The sequence below is a fragment of the Falco biarmicus genome, chromosome 7 (genome assembly GCF_023638135.1).
Source record: "Falco biarmicus isolate bFalBia1 chromosome 7, bFalBia1.pri, whole genome shotgun sequence".
Classification (NCBI taxonomy): Eukaryota; Metazoa; Chordata; class Aves; order Falconiformes; family Falconidae; genus Falco; species Falco biarmicus.
In genome coordinates this window covers 42,761,489-42,787,838 of record NC_079294.1, presented here as the reverse complement: position 1 = coordinate 42,787,838, position 26,350 = coordinate 42,761,489, and the positions used below count along the sequence as shown (strand labels likewise).

Sequence of the window (26,350 nt, the reverse complement as noted above, 5' to 3'; positions counted from 1 at the left end):
TTTAAGACTTAAGGAGTCCTTTCTCTCTCTTGGTTTTTAAATGGTATTTAATCTTTAGGTAGTGTAGATTCTTCTAAGACACCTATGATTTTTTGTGAAGTGGTTCCCATGCTCTTGTCAATGCATGAATAACAAATAATAGAATGGGTGGGGAGGAAGTTGATTGTAATTTGACTTAAAAGCATGAATGTTTTGACCTCAACGATTGGCAGTTTGAAAAGAATGATTTGCTGTGCTGTTGTGTTGTGAGGTTGAGTTGTTTAGTGTTAATCACCATCCAGTTATGAATATAATTCACTTGTTAGACAAGTGAATTAGGCTATAAGCTAGTGTTGGACTTCTAAACGTACCTTCAGTAAGCACTGGGGTTAAAAGGAGGGATGTTCTTTTGAGTGCTACATTGATGGAAAGAACAATATTCATCTTGTGGATGTAATGAAGGTAAGGTTCTTCAAGTTGGAGAGGACTGAAAAAAATTTTAAAAAATATTTTTGTTATAGTTTCTTATATACTTAAAAGATGGATTTCCTGAGATACTATTTTGAGTGACTGCTCATTGTGAAATTTTCATGCATAAAGAATAAGGTGTTGGGTTTTTTTTTTGGTGGGGTTTTGTTGTTGATTTTGTTGTTTGCTTTTTGTAATTGTTTATGTTTTAACTTCTAAGTTTAGGATGCTTTTTGGTTTGGTTTATAACCTGAGATGGCTTTATTTAGTAGCTGTAAACTTTCATTGTCAGGTTTAATTTAAAAATATTCTATCTATGCATACTGTAGCAAAGCAGTGGACTTGGAGGACGGGTGACCCTTACTTTTTTACATGATACTTTTATGTGTCTTATCTTTACAGAGCTTTATGAGACATGAGAGTGGAAATTAGATCAACTTATAACCTGATCCTATCTTCAGAATACTTCTAACCTTGAGAGCCCTAAAATCTGAGGAAGTGTGTGTTCAGTCTCCACGGTGTAACCGTTTTTCCCAGCATTTCCGAATTAACACCGCGTTTTATGTTATTCAGAAACAAGTCTAATTTGATTATATTAGCACTTTGCCTGATTAAGGGTTGCTGAATCAGGCTCATTGTTTGAGAGGTAGGCATGTAAAGGGAGATGTGTGTTAATGTCTGTGTTAACTGGCTAGTGTGTTACATGGTAACATTAGCAAGGCAGGGGTGACCTCTGCAAGGATGTCAAGAGAGACTGAGTTTGTATTTTAATTTGAAAGAGAGATTGCAGTATATTTTACTTTTTGCACATTTTTGCCAAAGTTAACACAAGTTTTGAAGAATAAAGGTAAAATTTGCTTTAAAAAACAAGTTAGAATTTGAATTTTCCAAGTTTTTAAGTGGAAGTCGTAAATCTGGAAGCTTTTGTACCAGTCTTATGTTTTAAATATTTCTATAGGAAAAAAATACTGTGTTTCTGTTTGATTTAAGGAAGGACAGCAGCGTTGCTTATTAGGTGTAATAAAAAAGAAGCTTAATTTCAAAATACCAGTCCAGTGGGAATTTTGTACACCTCTTGTTTGCCTGTGTATTCTACCCCTTGGACACTCAGAAAACATTAGGAGTTTCAGTTATTATAATTCAGACATTTCATCTGGCCATCATTTTTTTGGTGTTTTTTTTTTCTTTTCTTTTCCCCCTAAACATTTTCATGTAGTTCTAAAATTTTTCTTCCTACAGATTTCGATGAGTTCATTACTTCTATTAAGAAAAAAAAAAAAAAAGCTTACTTTTTGTTTTGTTTTTAAGGTGGGGGAAGCCCAGAAACTTAAAATGACCTATGATTGTTACCTTAGACCTACCCAAAAGTAAAGAGATAATGGCAACGTGCTAAGTTGTGACAAGAAGAGACTGGATGATCAGGGAAGGGGGAAGACCAAGGGAAGTTGTTGCTCAGTCACAGAGTCAGGAAGCAGAGAGGAACTGGCCAGACCTGTTGTGTAAGAGGAGCTGGGCTGCAATCAGGTGCAGTGCAGTGGAGGGGAATTAGCTTCTTGATACTGGAACCAGGCCCAGTAGGGAGGGATGGAGAGGTCTGCTTGGGCTGAGTTATTCTGCAAGTGAGAGAGAGGGAAGTGTTAACTGCGGGCAAAGTGTTTGCAGTATCTGAGCTTGCTCTAATATCTAAACCATTTTCCCCTCAACTTTTTTAACTGAGCGCTTGTAACATTGGAAAAAGAAGAGGAAAATTCAAGCATTACTTAATATGATCTTAGTTAGGGATTGTGAGGATTTGTAGAAATGATAATAAAATTTTATTCCTCAACAGGTGAAGTAGGTTATAATACAATAATATAATTTTCTTTGCCTTACAATTATTTTAATAAAAAATACTGATGCATAAACTTGCATCTATCTACACGCTGGTTGAATTTGTTTTTTCTCCAGGTGATCTGAGCTATTGAAGGGAGGGGGTAAATACTTGCACCATTAGTACCCTGAGGTGGTGCCAATGCCTGAAGGAAGGATTATCTCATAGTGGGAAGAGTAGCGCCCAAAGCAGAAGAACCTGCCATTTTTCTCTTCATTGCACAAGCAGCCTTTTTTTTAATTTCCCCTACCTTCCTGTATCCTGATGGAAACCTTGCATTAGGCCAAGGAAACCTGCGTGCCCAGGTAAGGCTGCGTGCATGAGAGAGGACAAACCGGGCTGCTATTTGCACCTTTTCTGAGTGAGGACAGACAATGCAGGAGAGCTTATCCATCTCTGGTAGGCCTGGTTGAGTGCAAGAGATGACACTGACATGGCAGAAAAGCCCCATGGGCAGTAGGGACCTGCGAGTCCAAGCCGAGAAGGAAGCGTGCTGGGTGGACGTATGCCATGGGAAGTCAGTGCTGTCCTCTTCTGTGGCTGAGCCCAGCCCAGGGCATTTGGGGTGATGGGAGCTGAGTACCACCAGAGATCCCTTGTGTCTCTAGGCTTGATGCAGATTATTGTAACTCACGCTGACTCGCCTGACCTGCCACATCTGCCTCGGAGATGGGAGGAGATGAGCCTCCTGTAAAATGGTCAACAACCCTCAGGCCTTGGTCTGTGCAAAAACTGCTTTGGCTATGCCTGAACAGAACATCCTATGGAGAATCTTGAGTCTGTAACTGGGAATAACCATGTCCTGTCCCATCGCAGTTTTTTCCACAGCTAGAAACTGCTCTAAATTTTTCCAACATTTTGGACCAACAAGCATGAGGTTTGGGAGTTAGAGAAAGAGGAGGGATGCTCTTGAGCTGGATTCTAGGGCCCAGGTTGCGTGGTGCTCCTGTGGTGGGCTCTGCTTGTGCTACGGGGGCTTGCTCCCTCTGCTCACTCCTCGCTGCCTCCAGGCACTGCACGTCCCTCACTGACCTGTCACGGGAAGCAAGGATTCTTCATTGGTTTTGTGGCACCATACATTTGAACCCAAATAGATGTGCAATCCTTTTCAGTGACACAATGAACTTGAGTTCTTGCTGTATTGCTTGAGTCCTCAGTCAGGCTCAAAGTTGTACGCAGCTATATGGAACTGTTTCTTTAAAAACAAAAATAACCCCAACCAACTCAAACAAAACTAATGTGAGAGTAAGAAGTAGGGATGTGCAGGGCTGATGGTGGTGGTGATTTGCAGGGCAAGGATTTTGTACATGTTTATTCTTTTTAGCAGAATCACATTTAAAGCAGATTTGTTTTGCCTTCATTTCAAGTGGAAAGAAGTTCCTTTCTCAGCAAAACAAACCATCATAGAAGCATTCAGTTTCTCATTTGCAGAATAAATCATTTCAAGTTCTCTTGGGTCCACATGGAAAAAGTACTCCACCGTTTTACCGGATGCTATGTTCTCCAAAACATGCCATTTTTTAAAATGGCTGTTTCTTAATGATCCACAGCTGAAGGCCCTTCCCTTTACTTTTGGCAGCCTGTGCTGTCTTTATCGGGTGGAACAGGATCTCTCTTTCGTCCTAGGAAACAGTATTAATCCTGCCAGCATTTAACTGAATCCAGGATTACTAATCTGTTGAAAAGCTCTGCTTTTAGTTTTTACAGATGATGTTCAGGACATCTGATAGTCGCATTCATGTTGTCAAAAATGCTTGCTGTGTTTGTCTGTGGAAACCTCAGATTTTCTAGAAGGGTTTCATTGTATTAATATTAAATGATTGCAGTCTTCATTAGTAAAGAATGAGTCAAGTTCTCTTAATAAAATGGTAATTCTTCTCATTTAAGTTCTATGTTTCTGAAGTAATGGCTTTTAAATACTCAGCATTTAAATTTGCCTTTCTAGTGGAATAGTAAAGTATTACAACGACCGTGAAGTAATTTAGGATGAATTTAAATAATTCAGTTATTTACTTTTCCCAGTGTTTTCCTAGTAAAAGCTGCCTAACTGGTCTGTCTTGTCTCATGATTGGTTTTTCCTGTTTGTACCAATTTAGTTGATAACTATGCAGAAGCTGAATAGTTGGGAGGAAATTCCCAGATGCGTCAACTTAACTTTTCATTAGCAAAGTGATTAAGAAGCAAGCGGGGCTCGCAGAGTTGCTTGAAACATAATTTTGTAGCTGTGAAGCCAGCTGTTTTACATCATGTACATAAGAAGGTCTGTGTGGAAAAACACCTGTTTTAGAATGGGTTGCTTGTGAGTGTGTATTATCATTGCTTCCTTCACTCTTTAAAAATGTAACTTTACATGGGTTTTCTGTCATTTCTTCTGAGTAGATCCTGGCGAGTTTACAGATTGGTTTAGGTAATATGTGGGGGGAAAAAAACCAGCCCAACAAGCTGATGACTAGGTAAAGTACAGTTGATCTCTGGTGCTACAGTTATCTCCTATTTTATGTGGTGCTTCCTTACAAGATTTAGAACTTTAAATGCAGAAAACTCTTGTGTGGGAAGGTTATTACTTCAAAAAAAGTGCATGAGTGAAGTTGCTATAGACTTTTAGAGGCTAAAATGTGGTTAATCTGTATTAAACTCTGGTCTTCATCTTGCATGGGAACAAATTTACTGGAAGCTTCCTCATCTGAATTAATGCAAGTATGAGACATACAGATTCCTCAATGCAGCAGCTCAGAAAGAGTTACTCAACTGGGTTACTTTTCCAGTTGTGACTAAGGGGCCAATTAGCAGCATCCGGAATGAGATGGCATCGCCTAGGTAAAAATAGATGGCATTTGGAGAAGCTGGGGGCTGTTTTGGAGGTCTTCGGCTGCAGACTGAGAAAAGCAAGACAAAGAGGCAAGCTTCTGAAGAGGAGTATTACAGACATGATTGTACAAAACTCCATGAGCAGGCAAAGGTAGGAGCAGCCCTGAGAAATGGCAAGAAGCAAATTGGATGCTCAAATTGAAGGGCCCCTGCTGCTGAAGGAATGCCTGAGCTGAGTTCTTGGCTGCCTTCTGACAAGACAGATAATGCTAGCATTGATACTGAAGTGAAACAAGCTGTAACATCCTCTGAAAATGACAGGAATCAGGGGGAGTGGGTGTAAAGCTTGCTAGATTGTTAGGTCTTAGGTTAAGGATTGATACTTTAATGCCTCTCAGAGGAAGGAGTAAGGCACACAGAAGTGCTGCTTCAGCTTGTTTGCTTGAAGGTGATTAGTTGATTACTGCCTGTGTCTCTGAGACCAAGTACCCTGGAGAACTTGATGGCATGGGGTTGTATTTTGCTTTCTAGTCTTTACAGTTATAACTTAGTCCTATGACCACAAGAGTTTTGATGGTCCTTTTCTGTCATTTCTAGGATACTGAAGCCACTGGATTAGTATAGTTTAAAACTCTTTTGTTTTTTGCTGACCTACTTTTACTGCATATTAGCTATTGGATTGGGAAAGGGCCATCTGTATATGTGCCTGCTGATACAGCCTGAATGTGAAGTAAAGAGAATGTAGAATGCTGTCTGCCTTCTCTTGATAAACTTCAGTCTAGTGGAGGTAATTACTTAAAATACTAATTTTTATTGTAAATGGCATGCTCTGCTTGTCATTTAATAACGTATTAGTGAGTTTGATATTTCATGGAAAAAAGTAAAGGCGGCAGGAAGAATGTGCCTCAAGTCCTCTTTTTAAATACACAAAGGATGTGTAAGTGTACTAGTAAGCCTGCTACATTTTCTAGCTTGCCCATGCTTTTTAGAAAGTATGATCTGTGTATTCATACGGTCAGATACAAAGCACGTTTGCTGTGCTATACATGCTTTCTTGATCAGTGATCTGTACCTGCAAAGACTCTAAAAAAATGCCTTTTAAAAGTTATGCTCATTCTCCAGTAGTGTATTTGGATTACCTCACTTACGATGAGGAGCTTTCAGGCTTACCCACGTGTGTATAAACCTGCAAAATATGCACTTCTCCTGCTGAGTTTTTCTCCATTAATTTTTCATGGAATATATAACTGGTGAGCTTGCTTTCCTTTTTTTGATTAGTAAGCAATAAGCTTTCTTCTGCCGATTAGAGCAAAGGTGTAATTGCAATTTTAATGAACCAATGTAACATTCCCATTGGCTTCAATTTGGCCAGGATGCCAACTGAAGATTAAGTTTGCAACCACAGTACAGCTGAGGATAAATATTGTTGGTAATCTAATTTCAGTTTATCATCTTCAATAGAGAAGCACCTTAACTAATGAGTAGTTTGGAAGAGGTAGAGAGGGTAGCAGTTGATCATGAAGAGTATTATTTGGTAACCACAGAGGAAATGTTTTAATTGTATTTAATGCCTGAACTGTTATGCCTGGCTAATACTTGTAACAGTCTAAACTAAGAAAGTTTTGAAAACTGACTTCATGCACAGCAGAGTGATCTTTAGTTACGTTAGTTTTGTGACATAACCGTGTCTGTCTAGTTTTCAGTTTTCTCAAACTAGTTTATGAACCTTAAGAACTTAATGCAAAACTCATTTGTAATGGGTCAAATATTTGTTTTTATAGGTAATATGCTGTTGTACATTGATAGTCATGTTGGAGGGGGGCTAAGTAATCTCTAGAGAAATTCACTTCAGGTGCCAAGGCTCAGTGATCTGAGCTTGAACCAAGGTTTGCCTGTCCAGTAGCAGATGGCATTTCTGAGGGACAAAACCCCCTATGATTGATATGCATGCATGTAGGTAAATATATTCTGCCAAAATAAAACTGCATTTTTTTTTTAATTTAGTGTTTTTGGAAGAGGTCAGTCAAAGAAACGTAAAAAAAATTTAAATGTCCATGCACATTATGGTAAAGCAAGGCTACAGTCAGGGTAGTTCTTTAGACAATTACAAATATTCAGAAATTAGGCTTTTATTTCTTGAACCTTGTGTTGGGGAGATAAAATGTTTACCCCATTTAGGATTCAAGCATTAAAAAACCTCATTGTTTAAAAGGTAGAAAAGTAGCCTAATACTCTATATCAGTCAGGTTTCCATATTTTAGAAAAAACACCTGCTTTAGTTACAACAGAGTGGTGCACTCTAAAGGTGAATGATAATTACTAGTAAATGAAATTTGGTTTAAAACTGAGCTGTGCTGTTCTGTGATGGAGGAGATCCTATTTTTAAAGGAATAGCTGGTATTTTTACATGGACGTATGTAATGATAATGCAAATATAATCAAATATCCAGCATAACACAGACTAACTTGACAGGTTACAGGGGAGTATTATATAAATGTCATGTTTTTCCCTTTTACTTATGAATTGTTCCAGATCCTGAATAATCTGAAAATTAAGATTAAATGGTCTAGAATGGGGATGTATTTCTGTGGGAATGAGGGAGAACTCTACAGTAATTGCAAAATAAAAATAAACTAGACTATTTATTTTCTGTCATTTAGACAGGTCTACTGGGCTTGGCAATATGAGAAAGGGTGTTCCCTTAAAGCTTGACTAATTTGAGGTACTGTCATAAGGTATTGAATAACACAGTCTGAGCCTTACAGATGACCATATCTCAGGGCAGCTGGTTGAGCATAAGCAGTAGAAGGCCTTATGCAAGGAACATATCTTAAAGGAGGGAATGATGTGGTAACCTCGTTTCTTGACAAAGAAACCACGTGGATTGCTTGTGGATGGAAAGTCCTCACGTAGCGTCTTTTGAATAATGCTTTCTAGTTTCTAAGTTGGCAAGGAGATGTTATCTCAGTGTGTAGATCAGGGTTGTACCTTCAGGTTTGCCTGGGTTTTTTCATGGGTGGAGTGTAGTAGGGGTTATGTTCTTCTGCTCAGGAAATGCAGATGAGTAGTGGATGCTGTGGCTGGTGTTCCTGAGGGATATGCTGCTGCAGATGCATCATCCTCTGCAACCCCAGCTTGTTTTTGGCATAACAGTGAATCCGGCTTGAGGTGTTGATTCTGATCTGAGGGCTGAAACTAGTATTTAGAAGACTAAATGAATAATGAAGGCCAAAATCCAGTAATTTTGTTCATCTGTCATACTGGATCTTCTGCAGTAAAGAGAAAACGTGTGTAAGAAATTGAGCTTTCGGGCGGGGGGTGGGGGCACCTGTGTGTGTGGGGACTTTAGAATGCACCATCAGCTTGTTTCTGCGCCTTTTATCATAACTGTTGGGTATGTTTATTAAAATTTGTCTCTTTCTTACACAAACATAACATCTTACACGTGTGTGGTTCCGTAAAATTCTTACTCCATTACATACATGGCTCCCTCTGCGGAGAGAATGAGAAAGCAAACACATGATGGACAGTTGGATTGCGTAGTGCCTTACTGGAAAATGTGGGAGACTATTGTGGTGAATTAGCATAGAGTAGAATATGTTCTTGACTAAATTTATCCTACCAAATGAGAAGGGAATGGAAGTTATGCTTTCAGGGTTCAATTAAACTTTTCTTAGTGTATAAACAGAGTTATAGAAACCTGTATTTTATATGTATGTATATTATTTAAGTTAATAAATATAAATATTTTTAAATATAAGCCTGAGCTCTTAATGGGTTTTGTTACATAGAATAGCTCTCACTTAATTACTTCTTTCACTGGAGAATAAAGTACTCCTGTGACTTCTGGGATAAATTAATGGGTCAGTATCAAGCAGAGTAGCAATCGTGGCACTTGTTCTGAGCCCATTTGAATGGGAGTTATGTTTTGGGTTTCCCATGCTCTTGGTTCTTTTTTTTTTTTTTTTTTGTGGGTGTCTTAAGTGTTTCTGAGTAAATTTCATAGAGCAACTCTGTAGTTCGAGCAAAATTAATACTGCATATTTTTATTTAGACAGATGGCAGTTTCAGAGCACTTACTAAACAAGGTATAATTTCTGCACTCTTACAGGAAGCATCTACAGATATATAATTTTATCATGATTTCATTATGTACTTAATGCACCAAATCAATAAATTCCAATGCAAATCCTGAATTGCATTGTGACTGTGGTTAGAATGGAAGGTAACAGTAAGATTGCTGTGACATATTTGTGTTGTTATATTTAATGATCATTATAGAGCAAAAGCTTCTCATGTCATGCAGAAAAAAATTGTGATCTGATAAGAATCTTATCAAAAGGAAGACAATAATCCTCTTAAGGATTCTTCTGGCTTAGGTCAGCAGGCCATGGTGGTTTTTTTGCAAAGGTGTTACTTAGTAGCCTGGAACTTGAAACATTTTTTCAGGTTTTTAGATTTTTTTTTTTTTGACATCCAAGGAACCTGGAAACAATGAGATGCTCATTATAAATTGCTAGTCTTGCCATTTTCTGATTTGCCATTAATTTACAACACACACAAAAAATTGCACACGATGTAACAAGATAAAGTTGTAGCTACAGTGTAATCCATCATTCTCTCTAAAATTAACAGAAACAAAGTACAAGATAAAAGTGATATGAGCAGAGCATGACGAAGTTGAAATAATGAGCTGAGTGTCTATTGATGTTTGGAATTCCAGTGCTCTATTAGGAATTCAGGAATGGATGGAGGATGGCAGGGTCTGGAGACTAGCTGGGCAGTTAAAAATATACTGGAAAACAGCTTGAAAGACGTGATTTTAAAGGAAGACAGCAGTAGGGTGACCCAGTGGAGCACTACGTTACTCCTGTGTAGCTTAGCTCTATGTCTGTAATTTGAGAAATCACTTGGAAAAGGAGATGGCTTTGTTTACATGGTGTTTTCTGTCTCTGTTCTTTGATGTGTTTCAGGGTAGAGGAGCTGAGTAAGTAGGTAAGTTAGGCTTGTTATGGATTTGCATTTGCTCTACCTGTAGCTTTTACTATTCAAATGCCTACAGGAAAACCTGACTAATCTGGTGTACAGCTCCTTCTGGTAAGAGCTGAAAGGAACCAGTGGAAGGTTCAGCACTGGAGGCATTACCAGCTAGAATTGAGAAAAGGAGTAAGTAATAATAGTTACTAATCCTGGAGTCTCAAAAACTCTACAAACACTTTTCATGTAGAGTCAGACTTGTGTTTGTCATGGAGCATGATGTTAAAATTCAGAGATTTTTAAGTTTGTGTATATTTTGTTTCTTAGACTAAGGGTGTTCTAATACAGCTCTGGGAGCACCAAAGCATGAGCTGATTGTCCTGGGGTTTGGTATTCTCTCTCAGCGTAGTATTGGGTTGTTTTTTTACACACCTAGCTAAATTAATGGATCGCTGCCTAAAAATAAAGCAAAAGAAAACACCAACCAACAAACAAACATTAAAAACCCCAAAGCAACCACAAGTCCTGTAAGTGGATGTATGCTTATGTTTATACAAATGTAGAAAGTAGAAGATGATGATTTGTTTTTCTTTAAGAACATTTAAAATCTGTCTTTTTTTTTTTTTTTCCCCTCTTCCTCTTGTAGAAGACTTCGAAAGGTTAGAATTATGTCTTTCATATCTAATGGTAGAAGGTTAGGCAGAAGGTGTGTGGCAAAGGTATCCTGATAATTCCTTCACTACCTCGGGTCAGTATTCTCAGGTAGCAGGACCAACATGGACAGCAGCTCTCTGGTGACTGTTCAGCAAGCTGGCGACTTTCGCTTTTCTGAGTGAAGGTTAGCTTGTACTTTGAAAGTGCAATTCAGTAATAACCTACTTTAAAACAACTAGCATGAACTTCTGAGCCAGTAGAAAAGAAACTTGAGTCAGTCCAGGAAAATTTGCCACAATAATTCTTAGTGTTTCAGCAAAGTATTTTTGTCTTATTTAGGGATTTTATGCCACGTATTTATGTGTATTTTTGCGAGCCTTTTTGCTTCCATTAAAAAAAATACTGCTAATCATTGTTCCTGAAATATCAATAAAAATTTTGGGGGGAGGGGTAGAAAGCAACATACAAAACCTGTGATCAGCTTGGGAGTGAAAAAAAGTGTTAATTTGATGTCTGGGCAAACTCACCATAAATAAAGGTGTCACAGAGTGTCAGGAACCTCCAGATATGTAGGTGCTTAATCAAATCTAGCCCCTTTTTTGATGTTTGGAGCTTTGAGCCCCTATTTTTTCCAAGTATTCTGCTACTTTTATTGTGTTACCTATTCACCAAATAATTTTTTCCTCTCTGTCATTTCCAAGTCTCTTGCTCATGGTCTACCTCATTCGCTTTCCTCTCTTGGTCTTTTAATACTTTTTTATGTTGTAGCTCTGCCGCCTTTGGCTTCCTACTCTGTCCCCTTGTTATAATATTCACAGCTGCTTTGCTGTTCTTCCATGTCTTCTGAAATCTTCTGGTATGTTCGTCCACTTGCTTTTCTCCCATCAGTTTTTCTCTAAAATTTGTGTCATTCGAATCCTTTTCCATACTTTGTCTGCTATCATCTTTGATAAGGGTAACTTTTGGCTTGAATGTATTTGTAGGCAGAATGGGTAAGCTGACTGTCTTGGGTTACTCCTTTAGTCTAAATTCTTCCTGTTCATTGAAGAATGAGGGGTTGAAAAGTGTTGTCGACTTACCTAAGGCAGAAGGCATTGCTACCTGATTATGAAAAGACACGGTTACTATTAAGTGGTGATTATTAGTGCTATCGTGAGGGACACTGTATACAGCTGTCCTGGTTGCAGCTGGGATAGAGTTAATTTTCTTCTTAGCAGTTAGTACAGTGCTGTGTTTTGGCTCTGATGTGAGAACAATGTTGGTAGCATACTGATGTTGTTAGTTGTTGCTGGGTGGTGTTTATGCTAAATCAAGGACTTTTCAGTTTCCTCGGTGCTGCCAGCCAGAGGGCTGGGGGGGGGCAGGGAATTGGAGGGGACACAGCCAGGACAGGTGACCCAAGCTAGTCAGAGAGGTATTCCATACCATATGGAGTCATGCTGAGTATATAAACTGGGGGAAGAAGAAGGAAGGGGTGGATATCTGGCATTATGGCGTTTGTCTTCCCGAGTAACCGTTATGTGTGATGGAGCCCTGCGCTCCTGGGGGTTGCCAAACACCTGCCTGCCCGAGGGAAGTGGTGAATGAATTCCTTGCTTTGCTTTGCTTGCCTGTGCAGCTTTTGCTTTACATATTAAATTGTTTTTATCTCAACGCTGGAGTTTTACATCCCTTTCTGATCCTCCTTCCCATCCCTCTGGGTGAGGGGGAGTGAGCAAGCGGCTGCGTGGGGCTTGGTTGCCGGCTGGGGTTAAACCATGACAACAACCAAGTATCTTGCAAGCCTCTATTTTTGAGAGACCTGGAACAGCCATTGGTATACCCAAATACCCTGGTGGTCTTGTCTTCCATTAGTTGCTCATGTATTTTCACTATCCATTATGTATTTCTTTGGCTGCTTATTATTATCTGAGATGTTTGATATAACTCTGTTTCATAATGGATTCATCATGTTAGGTTAGCGATGAGTAAGAGTACCCAGACTTGTAAAACCTAGGGCACTCTAGAAGCTCTTTGCTCGGTTGAGAGTGACACATCATTGGTGCTGATTTGCACTAATACAGTCCTTTGCAATGGGTGTGGATGTAATAGTATTTTGCGGTGGCTCATCAGCAGCTTTGACAACCAAGCTTGTGGTCATGGTCTGCTCCCAAGTTGAAAGATGTTCACAGCGCAGACACCACTGGGCAGTGGTGGGGTGAACAAGTGTTGGTCACAGATTGCCAAAGCGTAGCCTAAAGGAATCTTCTCACTGAAACCTTGACTGCCGTGGCTCTGGGTTGAGCCGTATGGGTGAAAGTGAGGGGGCTTGCACTGTTGCCTGCGCCATGTCTGCTGTGGCAGTAGGCAAAAAAGTTTTTTGAAGTTTCATGAACTTCAGAAGTCTGTTTCTTAAAAATATGCTTTATTGAAGTTCTTTTTATTGTCAATTTGGTTTTAATTCTTGGTCTTGCGATGAAGGAAAGGGCAACCCTTCCTCTATGGGTTCTCTATTAAGGGACTGAAGCTCGTAAGATTTTTACATACATGTGTAAAGGCAGAATTTTGATTAATACATTTAAAAGTCTGTCCACACTATACAATTTTGTTGTGTCTTAAGAGTATATCTATTAAGCAGTATCCCCTGTTGCTTGTAATGCTACTCCATATGCCTCAAAGCACTCAAATCAAGTGGTAGATCTACACTGCTTTCAAACTACTCATCCCAGTAAATGGTGTTTGTTGAAGACCTCTGTGAAGTGATCGGGGAGTATCAGCAAGCAGCAGAGGGATTTGCAGTATCCATGACCCCTGTGAAGCTACCCAGGAGACTTCCACTTGGTGAGAACTCGTTCAGTTTGATCAGGGAGAAATTTATGGTCAGGGGAATAGTTTCAATTTTGTGACTGATTATCTGAAAAGCCCCTGATTACCAGGAAAAGTGGTGGAGTGTGTCCGGTGTTGCACTTCTAATCATGCATTTTTGAATGTGCTGGAAACAGTATGTTAATGTTGTGCTTTGCTTTTTGTGCATGTTCGCTCATAAAAGTCGGTTTGAGTTTGTCCCACTGTGTTTATTGCTGTGTGGATAATGTTGGTACTGGTTAGACTTTATATGTTTGGTGCCTAACTGCTGCCCTGCCTCTGTAATTATTAAGTATAGAGAATGGGTTGGGAAAGCAGCTTTGAAAAAAGCACCTATTATAAATGAACGATCACTGACTTAACAAAGCATTCAAAATATTGACAGCCAGTCAGGAAAATTGAATTAATGCAATCAGGATAGTGATTACTTTTCTCCAGAAGTGTGTGTAAGAAAGAGAGGGCAAACAGTTGTACTTTTTGGCATGTTAGGAACAATTATCTGCTGTGAAAAGTGGCTTATAGAAATGTGGCTCGTTATGTGCTGGGGTATATGTATGATAGGACCTTGTGTTGCTGAAAGCTTTGGGCTGGGTGTTACTGGACCTTCTGCTGAAGTGAACTTCTCAAAGAAGACCAGAAGGCTTTCAAAATCAAATTTGCAAGTTTTATTTGACTAAAAACTTGAATGTTAGCTTCTTACAAAACAGAATCTTCATAGTGACTTACGGGGGGGAAAGATGCAGACATAAAGATGTTTATGCACTGCTGCCTACTTTCTGCAGGTAGGTCCTTGGTTCAGTAGTTGGTTATGCTTAACTTGGTGGCTTGGTGAGTGGCAGCAAAGCAGAAGTGGTTTGTTTGGGTTTTTTAGAGCTATTATGTCACAAAGTCATTTTACTTAATGTCCTGGGTTTGGCTGGGATAGAGTTAATTTATTTTTCAGTAGCTGGTACAGTGCTGTGGTTTGGGTTTAGTATGAGAATAATGTTGATCACACACTGATGTTTCAGTTGTTGCTAAGTCATGCTTACCTTAAGTCTAGGACTTTTCAGTTTCCCATGCTCTGCCAGTGAGCAGGGGCACGAGAAGCTGGGAGGGAGCAGAGCCAGGACAGCTGACCTGAACCAGCCAAAGGGATATTCCATACCATGGACCATCACGCTGAGTATTTAAGTATTCAAACTGGAGGAGTTGGCTGTGACCTTGGGGTCACTGCTCAGGGACTGGCTGAGTGGCGAGCAGTTGTATTGTGACCACGTGTCTGGTGGTTTTTTCCCCCCTTTTGTATTTTATTCCTCTCTCCCTCTCTCTTTTTCATTGTTGTTATTATATTTAATTTTATTTCAGTTGTTAAATTGTTCTTATCTCAGCCTGTGAGTTTTAGATTTTTCCCAGTTCTCTTCCCCATCCTGCTGGGGGTGGGGGCAGTGAGTGAGTGGCTCTCTGGTGCTTAGTTGCTGGCTGGGGTCAAACCATGATACTTAACTATGAAAATAATAGTCCTAGGTTTATTAAATAACTGGAAGATATAGAAACTGAAGAAAAAGGGGATTTGTTTTGCCATTCAGTTGATTGGGAAAGAATATGGGAAACAATCTCAGTGGTTGGAGGTGAGTGAATACATTCTCAGATTTTGGGAAATTGTAAGGAAGTTCTAAAAATTTGTGGTAGTAAAAAACTTACTATTAATCTGTCTATCCCCCATTCTGGACATACTTCATTTTTAGTATGTTTTTTGTTTTTTATGTTTAATGTGTTCTTTGCTTTTACTGTCATACAAGAAGATGATGCTAGTTCTTTATGCAAAAGTAATCTTCAAGCTAATTAATAACAGTAATCTATATACACTGGAAGCAATAGTTATTCCAAGGCCATTTTGATTTTAGCTATTAATAAATGTTCTGGTAGTACACATGTGGGTGCAGGGTTGCATGTGTGAGCATATCTTGGTTTTGCTTAATATTTTATGTGTAATCTGTGTCATTTGTCTTGTTTTATTGTAATTCTAGGCCCTATGCTGTCTTGTGTCTGCAATCCGCTGACTTTTCCTTACAGCTGCCATGCTGGTTTAAGGAGTTCAGTCCCTCCCCCATTTTCACTTCTTCACTTCCCGGCATCATACCCTTCATTGCAAAACTACAGGCTGAAGTGGATCAGGAACTGAGCCAGGTGCTCAGCATCTCCCCCTTCTTGGCTTTTCACTAAGCACTTGGGGGAGAACCCTAGCTCAGTTTTCTGGATGCTATTTTGCAGCTCTGATGCATAGTTTCAGTTTTCTATAATCCAAAATCATATACTTGTAAATTAATTAAAATATGAATGCAGTGTAAACATGAATATTTTTATATATGTTAGAGACTTGCAGTAAAAGTTTGCTGTCAGATTTTTATGTCTGTTTGATAAAAGGACGCAAAAGGCAGAGGCTGCAGACAGGACTGGTGAGAAAGGATGGGCTGGTTGGATTAAGATTATTTTTGAATAAGGCTGTTAAGAGAGAAACTGAATTACTTTGGCCATTTTAGAATTGGTATGTCAGTCCTTGTAGTAACATTTGTTGGTCCATGTCTAAAATAAATTACAGTATTTTTTGTTAGTTTTTCTGATAACTTTATAAAACACTTGATTTTGTTAAAGGCTCAGATTCTATCTTCATTATCATTGTTCAGATATATTAGTACTTGCTTTCACTAAACCAATTTCTTTTTTGCATTTTTGAATACCAGGTGTATTTCAGAAGCTTTGTACAGTTTTAAATGGCTAAAGAGAAAACTGACAAGCCTGAAGGTTAGCTTGTAGCAGAGACCTTCTGAAAATGAGAATTCTCACAGTCATCCAGACAGAAGTTTATCTTTCTTTAAATTTTTATTTTAATAAATGTATGCTCTCCTGTGCATTGGTCATAAATCACACACACCACCTAGTAGTGTCATTTTGATTTTGTTATAGATTAATATTGAAGTACTATAGGTTTTTACACAGATGTATTAGAGCAGTTGCTCAATTATCAGTTCTTCCAACTGAAAGTAGACACGATGGTAATATCGCAGGTTATTAAGTTTTGCAGCCTGAATGTTTGGCTGTGCGTCAGAACAAGAGTAAACTGTTGCAGAATTCATTGAAAGCTCTGAGTATCCGTCTGCTGAGAAGAAAATGATTTGCTGTTTTTCATCAACTAACTGCGAACATCTGTAAGGAACAGCGTGTTTCATTTCAAGTCATTGCATTAAGGAGTTCAGCTCTGCTGTGGAGCTCAATACGTCCATACCCCAAGTACTAGTGTGCTCCTTGCTCTTGAATAGTGGCATGAAGATGGCTGGGGAAGTCCATTCTTAGTGACCTTTCAGTAAGGTTTGTACAGCTGTGAAAGAGGCATTAGAGGATAAAGGAAAACTCCAAAAAAAACCAAACCCCAAACCAAAACCAATCAAAAAAACCACGACCCAGACTAGCTAATGGCGTGGCCTCTGTGGCAAGGTTGGGAACATGAAATACTGATTTTACTGATCTCTGCTGCCCTTTTCTTGTGCTATACTTATTAAGATCCCCTAAAATTTACTCTTACATACTTTTCCCACATTACCAAGTAGAAAAAACTTAGGCATTGTTTCCCTGATTCCAAGTCACCTGGAATTCCCAAGAACGGTGAGAAATATTAAGTGAAACTTCTTACAATTTTATTTTGTAGTATGAGTGGCAACTTCCTTAATAAAGAAAACCAGATATGACCAGAACAGTTGGTTTGTGGAGTTTTATTTTGTGGGGCTTTGGGGGATTTTGCTGTTTGTTTGTGGGTTTTTTTGATTGGGTGGTGGTGGGTTTTGTTGGTTGGTTTGTTTGTTTGTTTTTAGTTTGCCCCTGTAGTTTGTGTGGCTTATTGACATAGTAAGGCTGGCATGAATTTTTTGTAGTGTTTTAGAGTGTTTTTTCTTGAGAAAAACTTAATTACATTTTTTTGTTTTGTTCCCACACCTCCAGATACTTAACTGGAGAAAACCAAACTTCTGTCAGTTATTTTAATGCTTTAGTTGTTTGTTAATTTTTATTTAATACTGACCCTACCTTAACATGAAGTGTGATCTGGAGTCATGTGAGTCTGGTTATAACTTGTGCTGAATTGTATCTGAATGGATTCCCATCTGTGTGCAGCCTGTATTTTTCTTTGACTATGATGCCCTTGTTTGTCAAAGTAAACGTGTGTGAGCCATGTAGAACAATGCAACCCAAACCCCATTATGTTCATATAACGTTGCAGATTTTATTGATACCATTTACATATTTTCATGTTCTGTGGTGAGTGATGGCATAAGAAAGAATGGAAGTTAGAGTTAAAAATAATACTCTTGAAAAGTAACTGGTTGCACTTTTGTCACCCCCCCACCCCCACCCCCCCGCACACCCAGCTTGTATTTAAATCTGTCTTTTGGAATAAATTGTTAATTGATTAATTGTTGCCTGCTTGCTAATAACAGTAAACTCTGAAGTCCGTTCTCCTTTTTTGTATTATTTGAAAGCAGGTAGTCAAGAAAGCATCCACAAGTACTTTGCTTCCCCAGGCTCTTTATCTCCTGTAAGGCTGTAACCTTAGAAGGGTTGCTAATAAAAGTGGTCTTTTTTGTAATGGGTGCAGGCTAATGAGTTTCTTTGACCCCTTGGCTTATCATAGGTTTCAGCAGTGCCTGCTGTGAGGCATTTGAAACGTGTTCGAGGCCAGTGGAATGGCTTTAGGGTGACCTGGTTTGGGGACCTTTGGTTTTCCAGAGGTGTTTGGGGGAGATTCTTCTCCTGTGTAGCTCTTCTTGATAGGGTTCTGCAGGACCATGTTTGTTGCATCTTCAGTACCACAGATAAGTGTAGCCTTTGGGAACGTGGGGTGAACGATTCCAGTGATAAGAAACATGGTATCATAACTAACTGCTTCCCCCTGCTTAATTTCCTTTGGACACCGCTGTTGTAGAGCTTACCCAAGCCTAATAAATATGAGATCGGTGTGTGCTGCCTAGTATCATCAATTAGACTTTTACCAAGATCTTGGTTGTACTTTGCATGATGCAGTTTGCTAACCTATTGAATCCTGCCACTACTGCAGTGATGTGAGCAGAAAAAAAGGTTGAATAAACTGTTGTGCTTTATCATGCCAGGTCAGAAAGCATGTAGCATCTGCAATCCGTATTTATTCTTTTCAGTGTTGAAGCAATGCACTGAATTGATGTGAAGTGCCTTGGGGTCCTTGCATTTCTATCAGTACTTTTTAAATATGCGGTTGTGTGCTATGACCTTGTACTATTTCATAGGTCTTTTGAACTTGAACCTAGTAACTGTTGTGTACATGGTTTTAATTTAAACAAATTCATGGTACTTTGTCCTTAAAACTACTATACAATTTCTGACAGCTTCCAGGGTTTACCAAGTATTCCTTAGCTCAACAACAGAAAGTTCCGTCTAAGGTTGTTTTTTTACTAGTATGTCCAAGTTTTAAGAAATAAACATCAATCCTTTAGTATTAACATTTTCTAGTTGAAATGTATTTATGTGTTGTATTGTGGTTTGGAAGGTCGTCTGCTGGATTCCAGTGCTGACGGACCATTTGTGCCTTTAAAGAAAGAAAAACCAGAAGGTAGATCAAAGGAACTGAAGTACCCGCTAGTCTGACAGGGTACTTTCAGAGTAAAAATGCATATTACATTTCTGCAGCTTTCTGCTCTTGTTAGCCTCTTGTGTATGTGAACATCAGATGAACTAAGCTTTCTGTGTACTCTTTTGACGCACTTGGTAAACCAACAAACCACTAAGAAGTTGACGTTAATTTTAGTGTTTTATTGTCTTTTATCTGCTGAGAATTAAGAAAACAGTGCAAAAGCAGTAAGTAGTACATTCTGCTCACTGTGTTGGTCAAGCACATACTATTATTTTGTGTGAAAATGTTCCTATTAACGCATGTTATGTGTTCATAGTACAGCAAAAAATCCTCACTGTGTTTCAGTGAAATTGATTTTGCTTTGGAAAGGGTCCACATGGGGGTAATGATTGAATCTGAAAACTTGTTTGCAGAATTATAGTCTTGCTGTGTACTCATATACATATTCATGTACATTCATATAGGGTTATAAATGACGCAGTGTTTTTAGAAATACAAATTACTCAAGCTTGATGTGTTTGACAGTTCTTTCATCCTTCTTTGGAGTGTAAGTTAACGATGGTGAATGTCAGCCGCCAGTGTATGTAGTGGTATATCGTAGAATTAAGTCTTGAATGTTGTGTTCGCCTTCTCCACTTCAGCCTGGACTTTTCTGGTGAACTTAATTTTCTTAATAGCAGGTGATTAAATCACTTCCGCACTATGTTGTTCAAGGTCTCAAACATACAATAGTAATACAGTTCCTATAAATGGTTCGTTTGTTAATCTGAGCTCTGTTTTACAAAATTCTATGAATGCTGCTTTCCTTTGAAATTTATGTTCAAAAAGAAATCCTGTTTTGTATAATAAGATGCCAGACTCACCAAGATTTCCTTTCTTGTTTCATAGACGTTCCATCTTCAGAGCAGCCTGAACTGTTCCTAAAGAAACTTCAACAGTGCTGTGTCATTTTTGACTTCATGGACACGCTTTCAGACCTTAAAATGAAAGAATACAAGCGCTCCACTCTTAATGAACTGGTGGACTACATTACAATAAGCAGAGGCTGTTTGACAGAGCAGACTTACCCTGAAGTAGTTAGAATGGTGAGTTCCTTCTTTCTCGTGGTCTCTTTAAATCCACTTGCAATTCCAGATGTGCGTTGTGGGCGAAATTGAACCCTGGAGTAGGTGGATTAAATAAGGCCTTTGGTTTATATTTTGTACTAGACATCACTAGAGGATAATTCTCCAAAGACAAAAATATTAATTCTTATATATTCTTAATTAAAGTCAGGTAGATGATGGTTATTACAGTGTAACAAGTGTATGAAAGGAAACCTGGATTGTTTCCTGATGTAGAAAGCCAGCAGCCATAAAATCAGTGTCCCTCACATTTCCCCTCCCTCACCCCCACGCCCCGTATAAATAATGGAATAATTTTTGCAAGTTCCTTACCTTTCTTTGAAATTCATCCAAGCTCTTGAGTGTATACTTTAGGTGGAGATAGCCTAAGGTATGCACAGGTAATGATTTTTAAATAATAAATGCTAAAAATGTTGTATAGGATCAGTGTGAAAACGTCCTGGGTTTATTATGTGGATTCATAGCAGCTGCTGTTAGAGTGAGCAAGATTACTCAACAACAAAGCCATACCTTGTATATACAAATTGTCAAATAGTGTTTTCAATATAAAAATGGAAACAGTACCAGATGCTAGCTATGTGGTGAAGAATGATCATTGTGATTGGCAAAATCAATCACTGCTTTAAAATGTTTATTCTGTACTACCATACAGGACCCTTTAACCTGTTACCTGGATGAGAAGGCAATTAGTTAAATATAGATTTGGTGATGTTGGTTTTCTAATGGTACCTGTGTGAGCATGGAATCCACTGGCTATGTGCTGTAAGAAGGAAAACATGAATAGATTTTACATTACATTATATGTGCTCCTCATTTCTTTGCTGGCACACAGATGCATGCTGTGTTGCTTGTCTGTAATACTTAAAAATAGCTGTAAATTGTGACAGAATCATCAAGCAGTTAATAGTGGAAAAACAGAATTAAGGGTGTATAGAAAAATGTTAATATGGCTTCTTTGTGTGTTTGCATTGTTAAAAAGCCGATAATTATGTGATCAGATTCTTCCCCTTCTTCCTTACCCTCCCCTTCTCTCTTTTCTACTGGACCAATCTACTGAATGAACTGTGTGTTTTTCAGTCTGTTATGTTATTTGTTCAGCATGTGGTTGCCATTCAAATACCAGTCTGAAGACAGAATTACTGGTTGTTTGCTCAGTTCTTCTGCTGGTGCCGCACTGTAGTATTTAAATGGTTTGCAAATGTTAGTTTAATCTTACTTGTACCCCTTTTGATGAACAAATTATATCATACCCTTTGTATAGACAGGACACTGATGCGCAGGTAACTTCAATAAAATTAGGTACTTCTCCTGTGTGTAGGAGATGCTTCCAAACTTACCTCCTGGGAGAATTTGGTATTTGGTTTTTTTTTAATGCGTTTCTGTTACTGAGGTTGTGTTCTCGCTTTGACTTCGATTATAGTTGTTTACTGCAGCAACATTTGTAAAATAAAGACTCTGCAAGTTAGTGTTGTCTTAGGTTGGGCCCCAAGAAACCAGAATTTCACGTGTAACTGCTCATGAAGTTCAGTTTGAATCATAAATGATAACTATGACTCAGGCTGAACTTGCACTGTAGAAGAGATGCAAAACCTGTTTGCTAGCATGTCCTACTGCCCCTGCAGTCACATTGATTCACAAAACAGTTTTTATCTTAAGGAAATGATGCGTTGCCTACATAGCTTGAAAGGCATGGCTTTAAATAATGTTTTTAAATATGGTCTGTAACACTGATATGGAGGAGTCACTGGAAGTAAAGATACAGTGTAAATTTTTCCAGTGGACTTCACAGATGCTTGCTAATGGAGCTTCAGGAATTCCAGTTTCAGCTTAGCTCATTTTTGGATATGGAAAGCTGTTCTATCTTCTTTCCTCCAGTGTTCCCCTGATCCTTTCATTGCATCATGCATGCCCTTCTTCATCATGTCTTGCATTTGGGCTCCAGTGCTGACCTCAAGCTATGTTTTCTCTTCAGTGCCCCAGGGTATTTAAGCAGGGGAGGACTGAGAATATTCTCAAGTCCTGTTTACGGCTACCCAGTGGCCCTTGACTGCCCAGACTTGGATTTTTTACAAATAAAAAGGTGCCTAAGTAATTAGGGAGGTGGACATGTTTTTTTCCTAAAGAATTTCCTGGACAGTTGTAATATTTAAATTCTGTAAGAAACTCTAGCCTGCAACAGACACTTGTGGCTCTATGAAAGAGTAAGCTGTTGGGCAGCTGGAGCGCCCCAACTGTGCTTGTCCCAGCCAGCAGCGTTCTTGGTGCATGTGCTTTTGGAAAAACACTTTGGTGGTTTTATTCCATGTGAGCAGGATGCTGTACTCTGGTATTGAATTTATGTGAATGAATCTATGGCAAATGCATGAGTGATTTCTGTCGATCATCCCAACGAATGCTAATGCAGCGTTTCTACTAAAGCACATCATCAAGGCTTTTGCGGGTTGCGTGTATTTTGTATTTTACAGATAGGCTATCTGGTGCAAATACCATTTTCCCTCCAGTTCTTTGCCTATAAAAGTAAGACTTCTCCCATCACTTTGGTACAGTTATACAGGTCCTAGAGGGAAAGGCAGGACTTCCAATATTATATAAAACAAAGTTTTCAGCACATACTGCCTGGTAAAGAGACAGCATTAGTCACTTTGTGCTGAAGCACTGATTGGTGTAACTTGCCCTTTGCAAAAAGTGCATGTGTTTGTTTCCAGCAGAATTGTGCTTGTAATCGTATACTGAGACAGACATAACTGCACACAGTTGACTTCATGAGTGCAACTGCCGCCTTTATCTGCTTTTGAGGGTCTTCATCTAGGTCTCCAACTGTGTTCACAAAGGAACTGTCACATTGGCAATCTCACACCTGTCATGATAGTGAAGAAGACAGATCTATGTCCTGAACAAATCAATGTCCCTGTTGACGTGCCTGCCACAATTGTCACGGGAGTGTTTTGATTGAAAGACCAGTATCTTAAAGCTGATCAAAATGGAGCACATGTGTTCTTTGTCCCTTTGAAAGGCCTCCTCCCTGTTATATTTAATGTTTATGAATCCAGGAATTAATATTTCCTGTTTAGCCCTTTGGGCTATTTGGAGGTGAAGGGAAGTATTGTAAATAGAGGAAAAAGAAAGAAGTGTTTTGTGAGTTTTGGCATCATTTCGGAGCAGAAAAAAAGGCGCACCAGTATGAAGCTGATACTTAAAAAATTACTAATATTTACAAAGAAGAATTAATGGCCAAAGTCTTTTCTTGCCTTAAATCTAAGTTTCTAAAACGTCCAAAAAAGTAGTATCTGTGGAAGAGCCTTTTATTGTTTTAAAGTTTTAGAACATACGTTTATATTAGCATTCTCTGTTCATTGGCTTTACAGATACTAAGATAGAAAAGGTTGCCTGTAAAATTCTTCAGAAACTCTGAGATTTTTAATTACTTCTAGAATGTGGAGGTGTTATGACTTAAGGGTTTCAAAAACAGTCGTTTGTGATAGCCAGCATAACAGCTCCTGGAGATTTTTACTTCCAGTAATCCTAAATTCATGCCATTAAAACCTTCATCCCCAATTTGTAGTATCACGTATTTCCATCTTGCTCTCTTGAATTTATGATGTAATGTTTATGTATATAGCTAAATGTGGGATCACTTGGCTCTTCGTCAGCCTGTGTGCATGTCCACTTTTTTAAGCCACCGTCTTTAGCTTGGTATATGCAGAAGCGGTTGGCATGTTACTGGTTATTTAAAAAGAAAAAAATAATTAAATTTACTAATGGCCACCAAAGCAAGCTTGCAGTGGCATTGTCACTGTCATCAATATCGGTTGATGGGAAGAACGGTTGGGATTTGTGTTAATGGCCATAAGCTGGACAGATTTATTCAGGAAGGTATTGCTCAGCGTGCTTCCCCTGCAGTTTGATGTGTTGTTCAGAAGGGCATATGACATTTTTTAAAATTAGGCTGGTCTTAGGAAAAAAGGCCCTTGCCAATTAGTCCACACTCTGCTAAGAAGGAAATGCCAGTAATACGACTTTATGAGCCAATAATTGGACACTTAATCTAAAATTTGTTCCTGTCTGAGCAAAATGTGGAGGCTTAAACTAATGATGCTGATTTTGTTGGTAGCTTAAACGATGGTAGTTGAATGAAATGAATGTTTGTTATTATCTGTGGTATCCTAAAGGGTGTATGTAGTTTCTGGGTATTAAGACACAGATTGAGGAAACTGATTTCTTTCATTTAAAAAAATTGGATGGGGAAAAATTGACAAGCTGTTAAACTGAGAAATCTGAATGAATCTCTCTGTTGGTGAGCAACACTTCAGCTCTCCTGCTTGCTGCTTCAAGAATTGTAAACCCACCCCCTAAACTTTACTGTGATGTCTATGCAGCATGTGTGAATGGTTGCCAGCCCCTAAGAGATTGCTAATGAAACTTTTTTGAGATACACCTTTTAGAATGGAATAGTGTTTGTTCTCCTCTTAAGTGCAGAAATGCCTTGTGCTTCATGTTACCAACTTTGTCTTTTCTGTAGTGATGAATCAAGTAAAATAAGACTGTAATCTCTATAGCCAAAGTGAAACCATATTAGATGTCTTGCAGCTCAGAAGCTATGTTGAGCAACACAATGAAAGAAACTTGGTTAAATTAATAACCAAATAAATACCAAGAATTGCATTTTAAAGTTGTGTTTTTTTTTTAATTAATTTCTCTACTGATATAAATCTAGAGGGATTACATTCCTTTTACTGGAGGTTTGTCTCAACAGATGTGAGGGCAGAGTCTGATCAGGAGTTTGTGACAGACCTTAAACATAAAGAATATCTTGTTAAGCCATGATTTTTTTAGTATGTTAAGGAACCTATTTTTAGGAAGTGTTCTAGCTGTTAGACTTCATAGGCATTATGAGTTTCTTTATTTTCTATAGCTTTAGCTATAACATATGACTAAGTATGACACCCTGCTCGCTAAATGTTCATCTTGTTTAGGGTTTTCTCTGTTTAAATGTTCTTGGATAGAGATTTTAATGCAAGTCTACTTACATTCAGTCTTACCTTTTTGATGTAACTAAAACCCTGTGCATATGTTCCTGTTGGTTCTTGCATTATATTTAAAAATATAATACTGAATGTCATTCTGAGTTTAAGGGAAATAAATCATATACCCTTATAAGAATTGATAAATAATGCCTCTTCGATAACTTCAGGATTTCTGTAAAATATTGGGAATTAATCTTAAACTCAACTTGAATCAGTAGAAGTTGAACAGATTGTTTGAAACCATCCCAAATGCTGAAAGGAAGATGCAATGTCCTCTGATGCCCCCAAAATGGACTTTGATTAAAAATTGCCATGTAGATGTAGCCATGATGGAGCAAGCATGCTATCAGAGTTAAAAAAAAAAAAGGTAAAAATCACATCAGATTTTAAATTCTGTTCTTGTTTCTTTACTGTGAGGGTTATCAATTCTGTAGAAGCAAGAAAAGAATCTGACTTCAGTTTCTTTTACGCATTATTTCCAAATTGCTGTTAGATGCTTTTTATTATTCATGTTCTTTATACACCTAGTTTGCACAAAACCCACAATGCTTATTAAAAGAAGAGGCTCTGATGTTCTGTACTCCTCTCAAAAAATCAGTTGGAGGCAGCTCCTCTTGCAGTAGTTGCTCCTAATAATTTTTCCCGACAGTATGTAATTACATTTACCCGTATCCATTATTCCTCCTATTGGTTACATAGGCCTCTCATTCGTCAGACTCTTATCTGCATAATGGTACAGTGACTAGGTCTAGAGCAAAGAAATAAACTGGAAGAATAGTTTTGTTCCAAGAAGTACTTGTTTCGAACTGCAGCTATTTTATTTCTTTATTTCTTTCTTTATTTACTTTATCTCAAAGGAATGTGCACCCCAACCCCTCATTTTGGCTGTGTCATCTTTAATACTTTTCAGGCATTGTATCTGTAGTTAAGCACAATGTGAATCTTCTGGGGGATAGTTTTCTTGGG

The 26,350-nt window shown here is 38.5% G+C and overlaps 1 protein-coding gene across 4 annotated transcripts in view; it reads left to right on the top strand.

Annotated features, from left to right (window-relative positions):
- PPP2R5E (protein phosphatase 2 regulatory subunit B'epsilon) overlaps nt 1–26,350 on the top strand; it is a 77,404-nt gene that overhangs the window by 23,986 nt on the left and 27,068 nt on the right. For all 4 annotated transcript variants that reach the window (XM_056345807.1, XM_056345806.1, XM_056345805.1 and 1 more), the window contains one exon: nt 20,125–20,321. In XM_056345807.1, coding sequence (XP_056201782.1) covers nt 20,125–20,321 — 197 coding nt within the window. The remainder of the gene's footprint in view (nt 1–20,124; nt 20,322–26,350) is intronic.